Source organism: Lampris incognitus, chromosome 2 (genome assembly GCF_029633865.1).
Source record: "Lampris incognitus isolate fLamInc1 chromosome 2, fLamInc1.hap2, whole genome shotgun sequence".
Lineage (NCBI taxonomy): Eukaryota > Metazoa > Chordata > Actinopteri > Lampriformes > Lampridae > Lampris > Lampris incognitus.
Window position 1 is genome coordinate 100808028 of NC_079212.1, and position 16405 is coordinate 100824432.

The following is a 16405-nucleotide window of genomic DNA, read 5'->3' on the forward strand; positions in this document are numbered from 1 at the left end:
ACCCGGATGCCCCTAAAAAGGACATTTTGACCATGACCGTTTTTGCATCGTAACAAGAGGATACAAAAAGGATGGATGCACATGCATGCATGCAGTATGTCTGTGTTCACATGTATGTGTCTTTGTTTGTGTCACTACCTTTATACTGAATGAGGATGTACATGAGTGGTGTGTTGGGTTTGTTAATGTTGTCCAGTCTAAATGCCTCTGTGTGTGTGTGTGTGTGTGTGTGTGTGTGTGTGTGTGTGTGCGCACCAGGTTTGTCTGCGCCAGCCCGCCCTCCTCCCGTGGCCTTGTCTGTCAACATTCACTGCCAGGGTGCCAGGAAAAAGGACATTCTGTCACCAGCAGCTGTGACACCCAAACGGTTGCTAAGGACACAGATGCTGTTACTACGGAGACCACGGAGCCCCTGCTGGTACCGTGGAGAATGTTCTCAAAGCTCTGAAACAAGGACAGGTCGTTGGCTGTGCTCTCATTCAGACTCTGTATCTGTAAGTGTGCACGGGCATGTGTGTTTATGACATTTTGTGATTGTCCCCCCCACAGTTATGGCACCATTGTAATGTGTAGTTCAGTTGCTGAGGAGAGCCACCGTTTGATGGAAGGAATATTGTTTGGTGGCCGGTTAGCTTGTTGTGCAGACCGAATGCCCAGAAAAAGTGACAGACACGAGCGTTAAGTCAGCAACAGTGGATGTGTTTTTCCTTGTCCGAGTGCCTTTTAGCATGTCACTGAGCACCATCCCAGGAGTTGCTAGCCACACAAACCCTGACACTTTGACCTCTTTGTGTGTGTGTGTGTGTGTGTGTGTGTTACATGGAAAATGGATGCTCAGAGGGGGACAGAAAGACCCCGACAAGGAGACACGAGTAGAGAGAGAGAGAGAGAGAGAGAGAGAGAGAGAGAGAGAGAGAGCATGTCCGTGAGTGTGTTCTTTTAAATGTAACGGCCATCCCACCCTTTTGTTAAGCTACTAAATCACAGCAGAACAAAACCAAACATTATCACCCCCTCCGTAATAATGCAGCCGTGGCAGATGTAGCCGGCGGTCCTGTGAAGTAGGACACCCACTGTGATGTAGCAGAAAAAGGGTCTGCTTCAGCTCACTAAGTTGTGATGTCGCAATCAGAGAGCCGGGCCTCATTAGTCTGTCTCCCAGTGGAGAGATATTAACGAAAGGAGAGCAGCCTTATAAATAGCCGCCCCCCATTCAGCGGACTCTTTTGACAGACGGAAAGACTGACTGACTGACTGACTGAGTGAGTGAGTGAGTGAGTGATAGACATGTAGGTAGTGGGCGGACAGCAAGACAAGGAAAGGAAAGCATGGGCAGACGGAGAGACCGGCAAAGCTTTCAATCATCTGCGGCCCTACTTTTCTTTTTGCCATCGCTCAAAGCCGGCTCTGTGGGCAACCGGTGAAACGCTGCAGTTTCTGCCCTCAAAGAGAAGCTGCGCTCTTAAATGAATATTTTGAGTGAAAACCTGAAATTGCAACACTTCTGTGCGACTATGACGACTTCTGCGTCCGCCGTAATATATCCGCCAACACGGTGCCCATGCGGGTTGAACGGGCCAGAGGTGTGCAATCCCGAATGCTTACAAGTCCGGTTACTTTTGTCCACAGTCACGTCACACACAAAACTACCCAGTATGAATGTTACTATCCCCACTGAACTGGGAGATAATCTGATCCCAATCACCCGCTCTCCCACCCCTTAATCACAACCAGAACCGGAAATTATTTTATTGCCATGTGCATTATAAGCAATAGGAACCTAGCTTGGCGTTGTTGGTACAGAGAATAAAATAAAGTAGGTATGTGAAGAAATATATACAAAAGCACACACTTGTGTGTATGTGTGTGTGTGCATATATATAAATATACATATACACACACACACACACACACACACACACACACACACACACACACACAAAGACATGTATGTAATGTGTATATATATTTAAAAATATATACATGTGTGTGTGTGTATATACACTGCTCAAAAAAATAAAGGGAACACATAAGCAATGCAATGTAGCGCCAAGTCAATCACACTTTTGAGATATCAACCTGTCCAGTTAGGAAGCAACACTGATTTGTGAATCAATTTCACCTGTTGGTAAATTGTCTAATGTCCACCAGGTGGACATTAGACAATTTGCAAGACAACCCCTATAAAAGGAATGGATTTGCAGGTAGTGGCCACAGACCATTTGCCTGTCCTCATCTTTTCTGGCCGATCTTTGGTTAGTTTTTCATTTTGCTAGTGCCCTCATCACTAGAGGTGGCATGAGGCGGTATCTGCAACCTACAGAAGTTGCTCAGGTAGTGCAGCTCATCCAGGATGGCACATCAATGCGTGCTGTGGCAAGAAGATTTGATGTGTCTCCCAGCACAGTGTCCAGAGCATGGAGGAGGTACCAGGAGACAGGCCAGTACACCAGGAGACGTGGAGGGGGCCGCAGGAGGACAACAACCCCGCAGCAGGACCGCTATCTGGTCCTTTGTGCAAGGAGGAACAGGAGGAGCACTGCCAGAGCCCTACAAAACGACCTTCAACAGGCCACTAATGTGCAGGTTTCTGCTCAAACAGTGAGAAACAGAATGCATGAGGATGGTATGAGGGCCCAACGTCCACAATTGGGGCCTGTGCTCACAGCCCAACACCGTGCAGCCCGATTGACCTTTGCCAGAGAACATCTTGGTTGGCAGATTCCCCATTGGCGCCCTGTGCTCTTCACAGATGAGAGCAGGTTCACACTGAACACATGTGACAGACGTGAGAGAGTCTGGAGACGCTGTGGAGAACGTTCTGCTGCCTGCAACATCCTCCAGCATGACCGGTTTGGCGGTGGGTCAGTGATGGTCTGGGGAGGCATATCCTTGGAGGGCCGCACAGACCTCTACGTGCTAGCCAGAGGTACCATGACTGCCATTAGGTACCGGGATGAGATCCTCAGACCCATTGTCAGACCATATGCTGGTGCAGTGGGCCCTGGGTTCCTGCTCATGCATGACAATGCTCGTCCTCATGTGGCCAGAGTGTGTCAGCAGTTCCTGTATGTCGAGGGCATTGATGCTATGGACCTGCCTGCACGTTCCCCAGACCTGAATCCAATCGAGCACCTCTGGGACATCATGTCTCGTACCATCCGCCAACGCGATGTCGCACCACAGACTGTCCAGGAATTGACCGATGCCCTGATCCAGGTCTGGGAGGAGATCCCTCAGGAGACCATCCGTCGTTTCATCAGGAGCATGCCCAGACATTGTAGGGAGTGCATACAGGCACGTGGAGGCCACACACACTACTGAGCCTCATTTTGAATCGTCTTGAAGAATTTCCACAGAAGTTGGATCAGCCTATGTTCTCATTTTCCACTTTTATTTTGAGTATGATTCTGAATCCAGACCTTAATGGGCTAATGATTTTGATTTCCATTGATCATTCTTAGGTTATTTTGCTCTAAACACATTCCTCTGTCCAATAAATAAAGATTTTCAGCTGAAATATTTCATTCATCGAGGTCTATATTGTGTTTTTAGGTGTTCCCTTTATTTTTTTGAGCAGCATATATATATATATATATATATACGTGTGTGTGTATGAGAGAGTTTTATATTAATGTCCGGTTCCTAAGCATTTTTCAAAGAGGAGAGAGAGAAGGAGCAGCGCCAACACTGGGAGGTGATGTTACTATTTAAAGCTATCTCTGAGTTGTGTTCGCCGTGTCGTTACTCCCATGGCAGCTGACTTCTTTAACAGTGGTGCCTTTAACAAAAACCATTGGGTGGACGCTTTCATCCTCTGTGTGTGTGTGCCAGGAGCGCATACGCTTGGAGCACGGGTGGTCGTACGGTAGTGGTATTCGGACATGATGCCAATGTTAGCGTCATACTGCACAAAGTGAAGCGCACACACACACACGACTGCACCTTCTCTGGTTATATCGCGCCCAACCACTCAGTTGCGGCAGACCCGTTTCCTTTGAGAACCACCTGAGAGGTACCAAACCGCCCTGCTGCGAACCAGCATCTTGAATCACACCTCTGTTGCCACACTGAGCTGCTGTCACGTTTCCCTCCACCCACCTTCCTCTACCTCCTCACTGCATTTGTCACAAAAGCTAATGAAGATGCCCAAGGATGGGTGGGGTACTTCTACTCCTTTGGGAGGTCTCCTTTTTTTTCTCCTTTTAAAACGATAAGGCGTTTTAGCTCGGTCTAATTCCTCTATCTTTCTAAGCCTCCAGGATTGAAAAGAAAGAAAAAAAACCCCAGCAGTTTCTCTAGATCAGTGATTTTCAATTGGGTCCTCAGGTGCCACCAATACTGCTGGTTTTCTAGTTCATTCCATTCACCTGTGGTGTCAGGGTTTCAGCCATATTATGCGGGAGGTTGTAGACCTGGAGCAACAGGTGAATGTAGTGATCTACCTGCCGTACTGATGGTACCTGAGGACCTGATAGAGAACCATCGCTCTAGATGATATGCAGGGGCAGCCACCTTCATACATTTCTCCTGTATGCATCCTGCATCAGTACTGCAGACAAATCTCTTTGAAAGTTGGTCAATAGAACCAAATCAGTAAATTGTAATTTGTGATTGCACTCCAGCATCTCTCAGACCACCTGTAATCCTTTTTCACTACAGTGGAAAAGGATTAGACGTAGTTTTCTCAAATAATTCCTCATAGGGATGGTGCCAAGGTGCAGCAGTGGCTCTACAAGCATTCAGTGAAAACTGGTACTTTTATAATGGTTATATATCTGTAGTATGGTCCAAAGTAAATAACAGATCGCTGCCATGAAAGACCTCCTAGTCGGTGTTGTAAGGGAAAGTACCCAGGTTTGAGAAGGGTTTACAACTGATCTGAGACTATAAGTTAAAAAAATTTTTTCCTGGATTTTGATATACTTTATTGATCCCTGTGGGGGAATTATGCTCTGCATTTAACTCATCCTAGCTGTTTAGCTAGGAGCAGTGGGCAGCCACTGTGCAGCACCTGGGGACCAACTCTAGTTCATCTTGCCATGCCTCGGTCAGGGGCACAGACAAGAGTATTATAACCCCAACATGCATGTCTTTATGATAGTGGGAGGAAACCGGAGCACCCGGAGAAAACCCACGCAAACACAGGGAGAACATACAAACTCCACAGAGAGGACATCTGGGATGAACCTCCAAGGTTGGACAACCCTGGGGTTCGAACCCAGGACCTTCTTGCTGCGAGGCTACAGTGCTAACCCTTGGGCCACTGTGCCGCCATGGTGTTTAAATCTTTGGTTTGAATCGTTGGACCACCTTGTCACATCTAGCTGCCTGGGAAGTAGACCTCTGCCTAAGCAACTGTCAAATCACCAGCAAGGTGCCTGGGAAATACATGTAACCTCCTATGCAAAAAAAGAACAAGTATGCCCAGCAACCCTTAAATGGAAGGAAAAAGGTTAGATCAAATAAAAATAAATGTACTGCAATATCTGGCTAGCAAGATTTCTCTCTCACTATCAAGTCATTAATTACAAGGACATTAAATCTGGCAATAGTAATTTGTCAGAGGGAGATAGAGGGATGGGGAAAGAGCTTCCTGGGAGCAACTAAAATAGATGCGGTTATTTGAAAAATGACCCTTCTCGGGCACATGCTGGGGCTGATCCCAGGTGATGAGTATGGTTGGACTTGAATGGGAGGAAAGATGTGCTACCTGTTGAGATGTCTATGAATTACAAATGAGAAGAATAGGACGAAGTGAACACAGAGGGAGTTCATGATTTCAACCTTCATCCAGGAAGAAGTTTGCCCAGAACATCATCCGTCCTATACTGCTGAACACCATGCACAATGGGTTGTTTCTTCTTCCCTCCAAACAGCTACTCCAAACTCCATCTTAATACATTGAATTACCTCATCTGATAATTACTAACCATTCAGACTTCCAGATTTCCCATCCTCCCCTCCTCCTGCAGATGGATTGAGACATTTCAGTGCCCCTTATCTAAATGTTGTTCCTGGAGCCTTTCTATCTTGCAATAGGACATTTCCAGTGCAAACCCTGGTGCATGATCACTGAAACTGATCACTGAGTGGATGTTTTCGATTGTTGACAGTCAGGATAAATGTGGCACAATGGTGACCGGGGTATTGTTATTGATCGGGCCTGCATCTACCAATACTATAGTTAGTCCTGGTTATTGATCGGGCGTCTCCATCATAAAGCTCTCCATTCATCACTGGCTTATAAATGAGCTATAAAACCTGCTGTAAAATTTTTGACCTGTTACATTGTAAACACAGACACTATTACACACACACACACACACACACACACACACACACACACACACATTGAGTTTTGGTAGCCAGATGGACCACGTCCTGTCTCGAGCCTTCCTCCTTATTGTCTGTAAGTCTGTTTTGCCTTACTATCCCTTGTTCTAGCCCAATCTGTCTCTGCTGTCTGCATTTGAGTCCTCTTCCTGCTCCCGGTGTGACACTATGTATGTCCGTCCTTAGATCTTCTCGACAACCCCTCATCCAAACTACTTCACGGTCGACAATTAAACATTTTGGGGGGAGGGTTAATGTCATAAATCCTACATACTGATTGGCTAGTTTGTTGCCAGTGGTGATTTGTTAACACTGATTGGTCAGGTTGGTGTCATAGTGTTACAATGTTAAAAGCTCTGGTGACGTCTGGAAAAAAAACAAAACAAAAAAACAACCGTGGCAGAATTTCGGCTTCATGAGAGTGGTGCTCAAAAGTGAAAGGGCCCCAAAAAAGTAAAGTGAGACCAAGAGTTTACTTAAAGAAAAAAAAAATACCAACGTTGATGGGATTTTTCAAAAAGCCTCAAAACGACGAAGCGGCAGGTGCTAGTCGTGCGATTCAGTTACAACAAATTTGAGGGATTTTGCTGCCAAGAAAACCAGGTGTAGACACTTCTAAGGGTAGGTCAATGTTTCATTTTAATGCTTGTTATTATGGCATTAATACGCTGTGTTTATGCAGCTTGCAATGCATCTGGTGTGGTCTGTTGCATTGGTGGTAGGGTTTGCAGTGACGCACAAATGTATTGCTGATAGTGTTTGTGACACTATTGCTACTATCGCTACAAACGTTGTAGTTGTGCTGACATTTTGAAGTGTGACACATCATGCTGTTAGAGAGAGATGTTTGTACTATTTGAAAGATGTGATGAAGCATAAATGAAATGAATGTACACTATGTTTGTTGTGATGAGGTGTGGCTTAGCAGTATCACTATGTGCGGCGGTAAATCAGTTCATTGTGGTGGGGGATGTATGGTTGTGGGGAGCAGAAGAGGCCAATGGGCTTAGCCAAGCCCAGCGGCCTATGACAGGAGTAAATTACCCCTGGATGTGGTCTGTCAAGATGTTTTTCTAATTAGCCGTATGGATGGATAGGGCGTCCTACTGCTTGGACAGAATATTGGTCCAGATGAAACCAGCTCAAGTCCCTTATTGGTAAGCATTCAACCCCCTGTAGTGTCCTTGTGCCGGGAATGCATACTTTCCCTTCTTTTGGAAGGGTACTGGCCCAGCACACTCGCCTCTATTTGGAGGAGGACCAAGAAAGACAGTGTCACATTAATATGGTTATCATCCATAAACAAACAGTATTTAGGAAAAATGTGGAAATTCCACATTGAGTAATATTTGCAGCCATTGGATAAAAGCTCATCAGCCTTTGTCTTGTACTTTTGTGGACAGCACTCCAGCTTGTGTGTTTTAATATCTACTGACGGAGTATTTAGGGAACGCCAGAGGAATGCACAGCAAAGGCGGCCGTGGTGGGATCTGGTCCCAGACAAGCAGCGGTGCATCTTAAACATTTCTTAACTCCTTTTCCAGCTCGGGGCCACGTTTCACTCACGTCAAGTGAGGGGCAATATTTACATTACGGGACGGCATTAGTCTTAAAACGATGATAAGTCTTGGCGGTGCAACTCTCATGAAAAGTTGATCGGTTTGTTGACTCGCCTGGACGGCGTAATGTTTTGTGCTAGGAAGACCAAAAGGATTAAAAAAAAGATTATTTTTTAAATCTTTTTTTCTCCCTCGCTTTCATTATCTCACCTTAGCGTTATGTAAAGCTCTCGCTTGCTTTGTCTCTTCTTATTCCTTGGTTGCTCTCTTTCTTGCTTTGGGTCTTTCTTTTTTTTTTGGTCTTTGGGTCACTGTGACAATCTCCGTCTCTCTCTCGCTGTCTCTCTCACTCTCTGTCTCACTGTCTCTCTCACTGTCGCCCTCTCACTCTCTGTCAGTCTCTCCCTCACTGTCTCTCTCTCTCTGTCTCAGTGTTGTCTCTCACCTTCACTCTCTCTTTCACTTTCTCTGTCTGTCTGTCTGTCTCTCTCTCTGTCTCTCTCTATCAACACATCACAGTCCATCTACCAAATGGTACAAAGCTTGCTCCACAAACACAGATACAACTACGCCTCCTCCCACACCACAGTCTCTCCCTGTATATTTTAATTAAGGCGATACAAAGCATCCGTTTATGTGGAAATGATATCGTGCTGTTCGGCCGTCTACTACGCATGGTTATATTTCACCAAGTAAATAATACATAAAGATACCAGCGTCAGCTTGTCCTTCGCCACTCCCTACCGCCAGACTGAATGGCTTATATCTCCAAGGAGGCCCCAGGCACGGAAAGAGTCGGCTTAGCTGCATCTGATGGAGCTTCGATGCTGGCAGGAAACCTTCGCTCACATTAGATGTTTTACTCCTCAGAGTTTGTGTTGACCGTCCTACCCGACTTAACACAACTTAACACAACTTGGAGCAAGTGAAGGCTTCGGTACCTGGATTGTCATGTTAACAGCCATACACGTGGATGGAGACTTAGCACTCCGACAATATTACACAGAGGTGAAGGAGGTTGTAAATGGGAAGAACTGGGAAAAGGATGAACAAAAGAAGGACCCAAGTTGAAAGAAGGAAGCAATTTTCTTGAATCCCCATTTGGCTTTTACAATGACTACGCGTCATTCTCTAAACTTTCGAACTGTCAAAGTGACGTGTGTGTCTGACCTATCAAGCAGGTCTCACTGAATTCAAACGTACTCCTCAATTAAGTCAGCCGTTTTTCAATGCGGGGACCCTCTTTTTACTATTAAGATCATTATTTCTCTCCTATTACTTGAAAGCAATGACTGGACAGTTTTGCTGCGTTACTGCAGGGGGCATAAATCACTTTGTGGTGGACCAATACTGTTGGAGTTTCCAATGAAATAAATTTAATGTGAACTGGCTGGATCTTTGACCAGAACACACACACACACACACACACACACACACACACACACACACACACACACACACACACACACACACACACACACACACACACACACACACACACACACACACACACACACACACACACACAGTCTTCCATTACAGCTGGCACTGTAGTGGTCTGGGCTTGCCAAGGTCTCTGTTGAGCGTGGTGGGCTGCAGAGGGGAATAACTGGGCCCAGAAATGAGGGAGCGATATTCTTAAAATAAAGAAAAGGCTTGGGTAAGGATTTTTGGAAATAAAAGATCATGCTGATGACTTTCCAAAGTTGGGTCAAACTCTCAACAGGATTTTTTTTTCTTTTTACAAAAAACTCTACAAGGACTTGCAAAGTTAAAGTCATTTTTGAATTTACAGAAAAAGGAGCACGTTTTAAAAAAAGACTGTAGCGGGGACTTATTAAGGTAGCTAGATGTGACAGTTCCTCATGCTAGTCCGGCTGAGCATGATGTGAACTGGTTAAAAAAAGGCAGCTATTTGAAATGAGAGAAAATGCAGCATGAAGCTAATCAAGAAATTACTCTTATGAGGGGAGTCTGGGTAAGGTAGTGGTCTATTACATTGCCTACCAACATGGGGCTCGCCAGTTCAAATCCCCGTGTTACCTCTGGCTTGGTCAGGCGTCCCTACAAACACAAATGGCCATGACGGCAGGTGGGAGGCTGGATATGTGTCCTGGTCGCTGCATTAGTGCCTCCTCTGGTCAATTGAGGCACCTGTTCGGGGGTGAGGGGAGAACTGGGAGTAATAGCATGATCCTCCCATGCGCTACGTCCCCCTGGTGAAACTCCTCACTGTCAGGTGAAAAGAAGTGGCTGGCGACTCCACATGTATCGGAGGAGGCATGTGGTAGTCTGTGGCCCTCCCCGGATCAGCAGAGGGGGTGGAGCAGCGACCAGGACAGCTCGGAAGGGTGGGGTAATTGGCCATAATGTACAATTGGGGAGAAAAAGGGGGAAAGAAAAAAAATTACTCTTATAAAGTGCTTTCGAAGAGATTTAAAGTGAGGCAAGCAGGTTAAACAGCTACGCTGCGGAGGTACTGTGTTGGTACTGTGTGGTAATGTACCCAGCAAGGACGGTTTAAAGATGGATGGTCAACCAATGTTGGCCTTGTCTATAATTAGAAATATGACAAGAGACTCTACAACCCCCTCAGCATAGAACATATTGATACCCAAAGTTCGTACCTCAATTATTGATATTTTTAAAGGTCAGAAAGGGTGTGTGTGTGTGTGTGTGTGTGTGTGTGTGTGTGTGTGTGTGTGTGTGTGTGTGTGTGTGTGTGTGTGTGTGTGTGTGTGTGTGTGTGTGTGCGTGTGCGTGTGCGTGTGTGTGTGTGTATGTGTGTGTGTGGAGTACAGTCCAATACCTAGAAAATGACTTTGGAAGGCTTTGGCTAGTCTTGTATAAGATGATTGCACATAAGAGGGACTTTTTTCTTCTTCCTCAAAACAGACTGACCCCTTGAGTACGAGGGGCAGCTTTTTTGTGCACGCAATTACTAAAACAGTCACCAGAGCATAAAGGATGGACTCTCTTATCCTTGCTCGGTTTTGAAAGCTGGGACATTTTATAAAGTAGAGTCCACCCGGCCAACCTCGCTCTGAGCCCCTCATAAAGTCCCAGCTGCTGGTGTCTAAAGTTTTGGTTGTACCAGAAGGAAGACATGCCACATTGCTTGGTTGAATCTCTAAAAGTCAGCGTCTGTGCTTCAATGGATGGCGCCATTACAACAATATCGCTCAAAGCCAAGTTATCCATTTTGAAAAATATTTAACACACTCTCCAAAGTAAGAGTACATGCAATTATAAAGGCTCAGAGTTAAAAAAAAAAAAACTAAAAAAAACTAAGCAACAACTGGCGCTTACAAAGAACATTTCACTTCATAAAATGGTAACTTTCTGTTTTAAGTTTGCAAAATAGAAAAATTTTAAGCAGCACTTCTTCAGAGTTAATATGCAGCCATTTAAATTAGAGTCAAAGAAGATACACACTCAATTGAAAAACACTAACACCAACTCTGGCATAAAGTTGAGCTGTTGGAGAGCTGCTCAGTGAGACAAGAACCGACAATTTCAAACTAAGAAAGCAGTCTAAGACGTGCAGTCTCGAGCGCTCCCCAGACACTTGTTAACGCAAAACGAGCTTACGGCTTCTGGCCAGATAGAGAGTAATGGCTGCACAAGGCAGTAGTCCACTTTAAGAGCTCAATGTGGTGAAGACACCGCTCTCCTTACCCTCCTCCTTTTATCATCACCATCAGTAGTATATGCTTCTCCATCATGTACTTCCTCATCTTAAATATAGCAAAATGCAGCAAAAAAGAGGGGTAGGAGGGGCATAAGGAGCGGTGTGATGTGCATTTTTTGCATAAAACTGTACGTTCACTATCACATGGGGATCACATGAAGTAATTGCAGATAGCAAGCGTTTGTGTGTTTGTCTTTTTTGTTTTTTGTTTTGACTTAACGTGGTATCTGAGAGGAGAAAACTGTATATATACTGGGTACATGTTTTTTTTTTTAAACACGCTAATCAACCTTGAGAAAGAGGTCTCCGCCTTATTTAGCAACACTGCAGCAGAAGTCGGGTGAGAGGACTCTCATTTGAAGCGCACTGCAGTGCATCGGAGGTGTGATATTAGCAGGTCATGAGTTTCGTATATTTAATGTTGTACCATGATGATCACATCAGACATCCATTTCATTAGCAGCTCTGAAGGCTATATGAGAACAAGCATACGTTTTAGATCTGTGTATTTTTTAATATTTGAGATGAGCACTTTTTTTTTTAGATACTTGATCCCCGTGGGGAAATTACGGTCTGCATTTAACCCATCCTAGCTATGTAGCTAGGAGCAGTGGGCAGCCGCCGTGCAGCACCCGGGGACCAACTCCAATTATTTCTTCTCGTTGCCTTGGTCAGGGGCACAGACAGGAGTATAAACCCTAACATGCACGTCTTTTTGATGGTGGGTGGGGGAAACCGGAGCACCCAGAGAAAACCCACCGCAGACATGGGGAGAACATGCAAACTCCATGCAGAGGACGACCTGGGATGACTCCCAAGGTTGGACAACCCCGGGGTTCGAACCCAGGACCTTCTTGCTGTGAGACCATAGCGCTAACCACTGTTGCACAGTGGACGTTCCCCATTCTCTCCTATGATCAACACATCAAATTCATCATCGCCATTGGCGGTCACTCAGAGTCAAGTATGACTGTCCTCCCTCTGGGTTCTTCTGGGTTCCTCTGGGTCCTCAGGTGGGTGTAGAGGCTGATCCAGGAGTCGTATAATTGGAGGACGCCTGTGCATGACAGCTTTTTATGTGGAGTGGCTGATGGCACCTGCAGCCACCACACGGTCCTTGTCAGGGGGTGGCCAGAGTCCAATGGCATGGAGAACCAAAATGATTGGGGACCACCCTCTGTTGCAGCCTTCATCCGCCTTCACTGCCGTTGTGACCTGGAGACATCTTCCACCAGTTCCGCCGTTGAGGTCTTTGTTGGATCATGCTTTCTCTGGAACTTGCCCCTTGGCCTATCTGCCTTGGGTGATTCTACCAGGAGCCAAGCGCCGGACGGTATAGCTCTTGGAATCATTGGTACATGCAAGCTTTTCCACCATGAGAAGGTGGCGATCCAGAAGTCACATCAAATTACTACATAAGGCTTATCAACTGGTACACAGGGATTAAAACTTCCCTTTGAACAAGCACATGCCATGCAAATCACTGGTGGGCTTGCGTACCTTTGAAAACTTTGATGCATAGCTCAGAGAAAGGGAGGTAAAGGCCTTTGGTATGGTTTAGTTTGTGATCCTGGTGTTTCAGAGCCACGGTCGATTCAGGACGTGTATTTGCATAAAGGTCAGGGCTGCTCTTGTACAACCTGACCTCACACTCCTACACCACATGCTCACGTTATTCAGGTCATAGTGCAGGGAGGGGAGGAGACGGTGCATCAGGGGAAGGAAGAGCACAGAGAAAGAGGAGAAAAAGATTAGGAAGGAGAGGAAAGGCGACATAAAAAGGACGTGTTGAGGAGCAAGCTTAACAGTATAAAATCAAACAGCTGAAACTGTTAAATCCTTTTTATTCCTTTTTTCTGTTGTCAATCATGTTATCTCCTTATGTTACTATCTCTCTCAATGGATGGCTCATGTTCAGTGCAATTTTCAATCCACCAGGAGAGCACATTTGAGGATTTAGTCTGTCATCAAAGACAATCAGAGGAGGTGCTAACTCCAGGCGATGCAACATGTGGAAACGGTCTCGCCACGATGTCCTGTCGTGGGAACACAATGAAAAGGTTTTCAGCGTCTGGAATAAGATCACTCTCTCATTTACGTAACATTGTGTTTGAGGAGGCATGCAGCAGCTAACAGCCACTTGTCTCCTCAGGCTTTGTCTCCTCTTGAGGCCAACATGACAACTAAACTTCACGCCACAGCTCATATGGGTTTTACACAATGCTGTCTGTCAGCCCGATAGAGACTCATTATTCTTCCTCCTTGCCTTCTGTCCATCTTTTCTTTTGGGCCTTTGTTCTCTCCCTTTCAGTCATTTCTTTCCTTCCTTCCTCCCATCCCTTCCTTCATGCTCGCTTCCTTCTCTTGTTCTTTTCCTTCTGCTGTAGCAACATGTCCACATTTGAGCTTTATTTCAGTGAAGGCTGAATCTTCTGCTCTTGCTCCTCTATTTTTTTAATCAAATTGTAAAGAGCTCTCCATCCATTTACATTGCTTGTATTCCCATTGCGGTGTAATTACGTCCAGATTTAAGAGGTTAACCTTAATTTCTTCAGTTTTAGTGGATTTGGGCTATCTAGTAGTGACAATAGTTTTTGTTCATACCACAAATCCCAGAGTTCCATTCGAAACGAATGCGTTCCTGAATGTGCACAAAGCGTTTTCGCAGAGGTCACAACTTTCGATGGTCACAGATTTTGGTGTAACCCCGGCATGGTTTGCTTGGCAGGGCACCATAGCAGTGAGCGCATCTGGGAAGATAATCCAGCAGTAACGTGCATGTTTTGGATAAAGAGGATTGATCAGCAATATCACCCGTCTTGACAATATTGAGAAATATATCAATCCATATCAAACATTTAGTTAAATATAACGAAACATTACAATTAACTTTGTATTTTAATGCCTATCACTTCCGCCACATTTGACACGTGCCTTCTTTTTTGCCTTCTTTCTTCTTCTTTGTCTTCTTTCTTCCTCTTCATCTTCTTCTTCTTCTCCTTTCGTGGCAGACTCAATGCATTTGTGAGCGCTGTTCTACTTTAATAAGTGAAATGATGTACACGCGCCAATGAAAAACTGCAGCGTGGAGCAATTACCGAATGCTAATACATACATCGAATGGCTGTTGCAACAAAAATCCCAGCGTGGAAAAGCCATCAAATATGGCATTTTTAATATGAAATAATTACAGATTACATCTTTTCGGCGGAATTGCAGTCTCAAGCAGGGTGAGCAGTATCTGGTTTTTGTGCACACAGGCATGCAAGCTAATGTGCCCCAGTTAGATTGTGTGGAATTTGGCAAGTTTATCCGTGTCCTATGTTACAGCATTGGACATTCTTAGAAAGGATTACCTTGTCTGGCAATATGTTGTTCAGAAAGACAAACACACACCTGGAGTCTTCTTCTCTTTCCTCTTCTCTCTTCTCTTTTCCTCTACTCTCCTCCTTGCTCCCCACAGAACAGACCTCCTTTCCTGGCACTTCATTTTTTACTGCTGACTTTTCTGGGTCGTCCCTCCAGCTCAGGAACCCAACAGGGCGCTCTCTCTCTCTCTCTCTCTCTCTCTCTCTCTCTCTCTCTCTCTCTCTCTCTCTCTCTCTCTCTCTCTCTCTCTCTCTCTCTCTCTCTCTCTTTCTTTTCTCTCATTCTCTCTCTCCTTTTCTCTCCCATCTCTCTTCTATAACTCATGACTGTCATCCATATTTTGTCGCTTTTTCAAGTCCCCCCCCCCCCCCTATCGTTCCATGAATCACTGCATCCACATCCTCAACGTTCCTGGAGGTGTATCATGAGCAGTATTTCTTAAGATAGATTCTACTTTCATTAATGACAATTTGACTTTATCATTTTTGGCGTTTTTAGTGCTGTTGTCATTAAACTCCCACTCCGTCTCGAGCTTATGGCTGAGCAACTCTCTCCCTCACCATCCCATCATTGTCCTCAATGTCTCCTAGAGAGTCTGTCCTCCTCTCTCGCTCCCTCCCGAACATCTACTCTGTGTAATTTAATAGGAGAGAGAAAAAGAGGACAGTAAGATGGAAGAGAGGAGGAGGGAGGAGTGAAAAAAGGGAAGGGTGCAGAGAGTGAAAGCGGAAGAGAAGGAGTGAGAGGTGGGAGCAAACTAGCAAGAAGAAGAAGAGGGGGCTTTTTTAACTTTAATTTTTCCAGGTATCACCTGCTTCAACCTGACCATTTTCAATATTCTGTCTTTTCCTCCATCCAACCTCCATCTTTTTCCTTGCTTCCTCTCCTTCTCCTCGCTTTTCTTCCAGCATCACTCCTTCTTTCTACTTCCCTCCTCTCTGCCTGAGTTCATCCCTTCATCTCGCCCACTGAGTATGACCCCTGGTTAATGTATGATTGATGGCCTGTTTTTCTTCTCCCCCGTCTGCTCTCTCTTTCTCTTTCTCTGCCCCCTTTCCCCTTGCCTATTCAGACTCCGTCCTTGCTCTCAGCACTAGGCTCACTCCTTTCTTTTCCTTCCCCTCTCAAGTAGTATCCTTTCCCTCCCCCTCAATGTCTCCATCACCTCTCCTCTCCACCGTTCCATACTTTCTCTCTCCATCAGTCGCGTGACTGCTTGCAGGCTAATGTTCCGTTTCCTCCAATAATGACTGACATCTCATTTCCGCAGCTGCCATTAGGATGCCGTAATACCTGACGCACACTCATGCCTCACACACACACACACACACACACACACACACACACACACACACACACACACACACACACACACACACACACACACACAAATCTACAAACACGTACACTCATGTATACACACATGGACAAGCAGATGCAAAAATGCACA

At 45.4% G+C, this 16405-nt stretch overlaps 1 protein-coding gene across 4 annotated transcripts in view; it reads right to left on the reverse strand.

Annotated features, from left to right (window-relative positions):
- Positions 1-16405, reverse strand: part of rims4 (regulating synaptic membrane exocytosis 4) — a 58940-nt gene that overhangs the window by 36359 nt on the left and 6176 nt on the right. The window contains exon 2 of one of the 4 annotated variants that reach the window (XM_056274827.1): positions 4621-4628. The exons of 2 other annotated variants lie outside the window; for them this stretch is intronic. In XM_056274827.1, the coding sequence (XP_056130802.1) occupies positions 4621-4628 (8 nt within the window). Of the gene's footprint in view, positions 1-4620; positions 4629-14982; positions 14996-16405 lie in introns of all 4 variants that reach the window. One more of the 4 variants, XM_056274828.1, reaches the window with a different exon arrangement.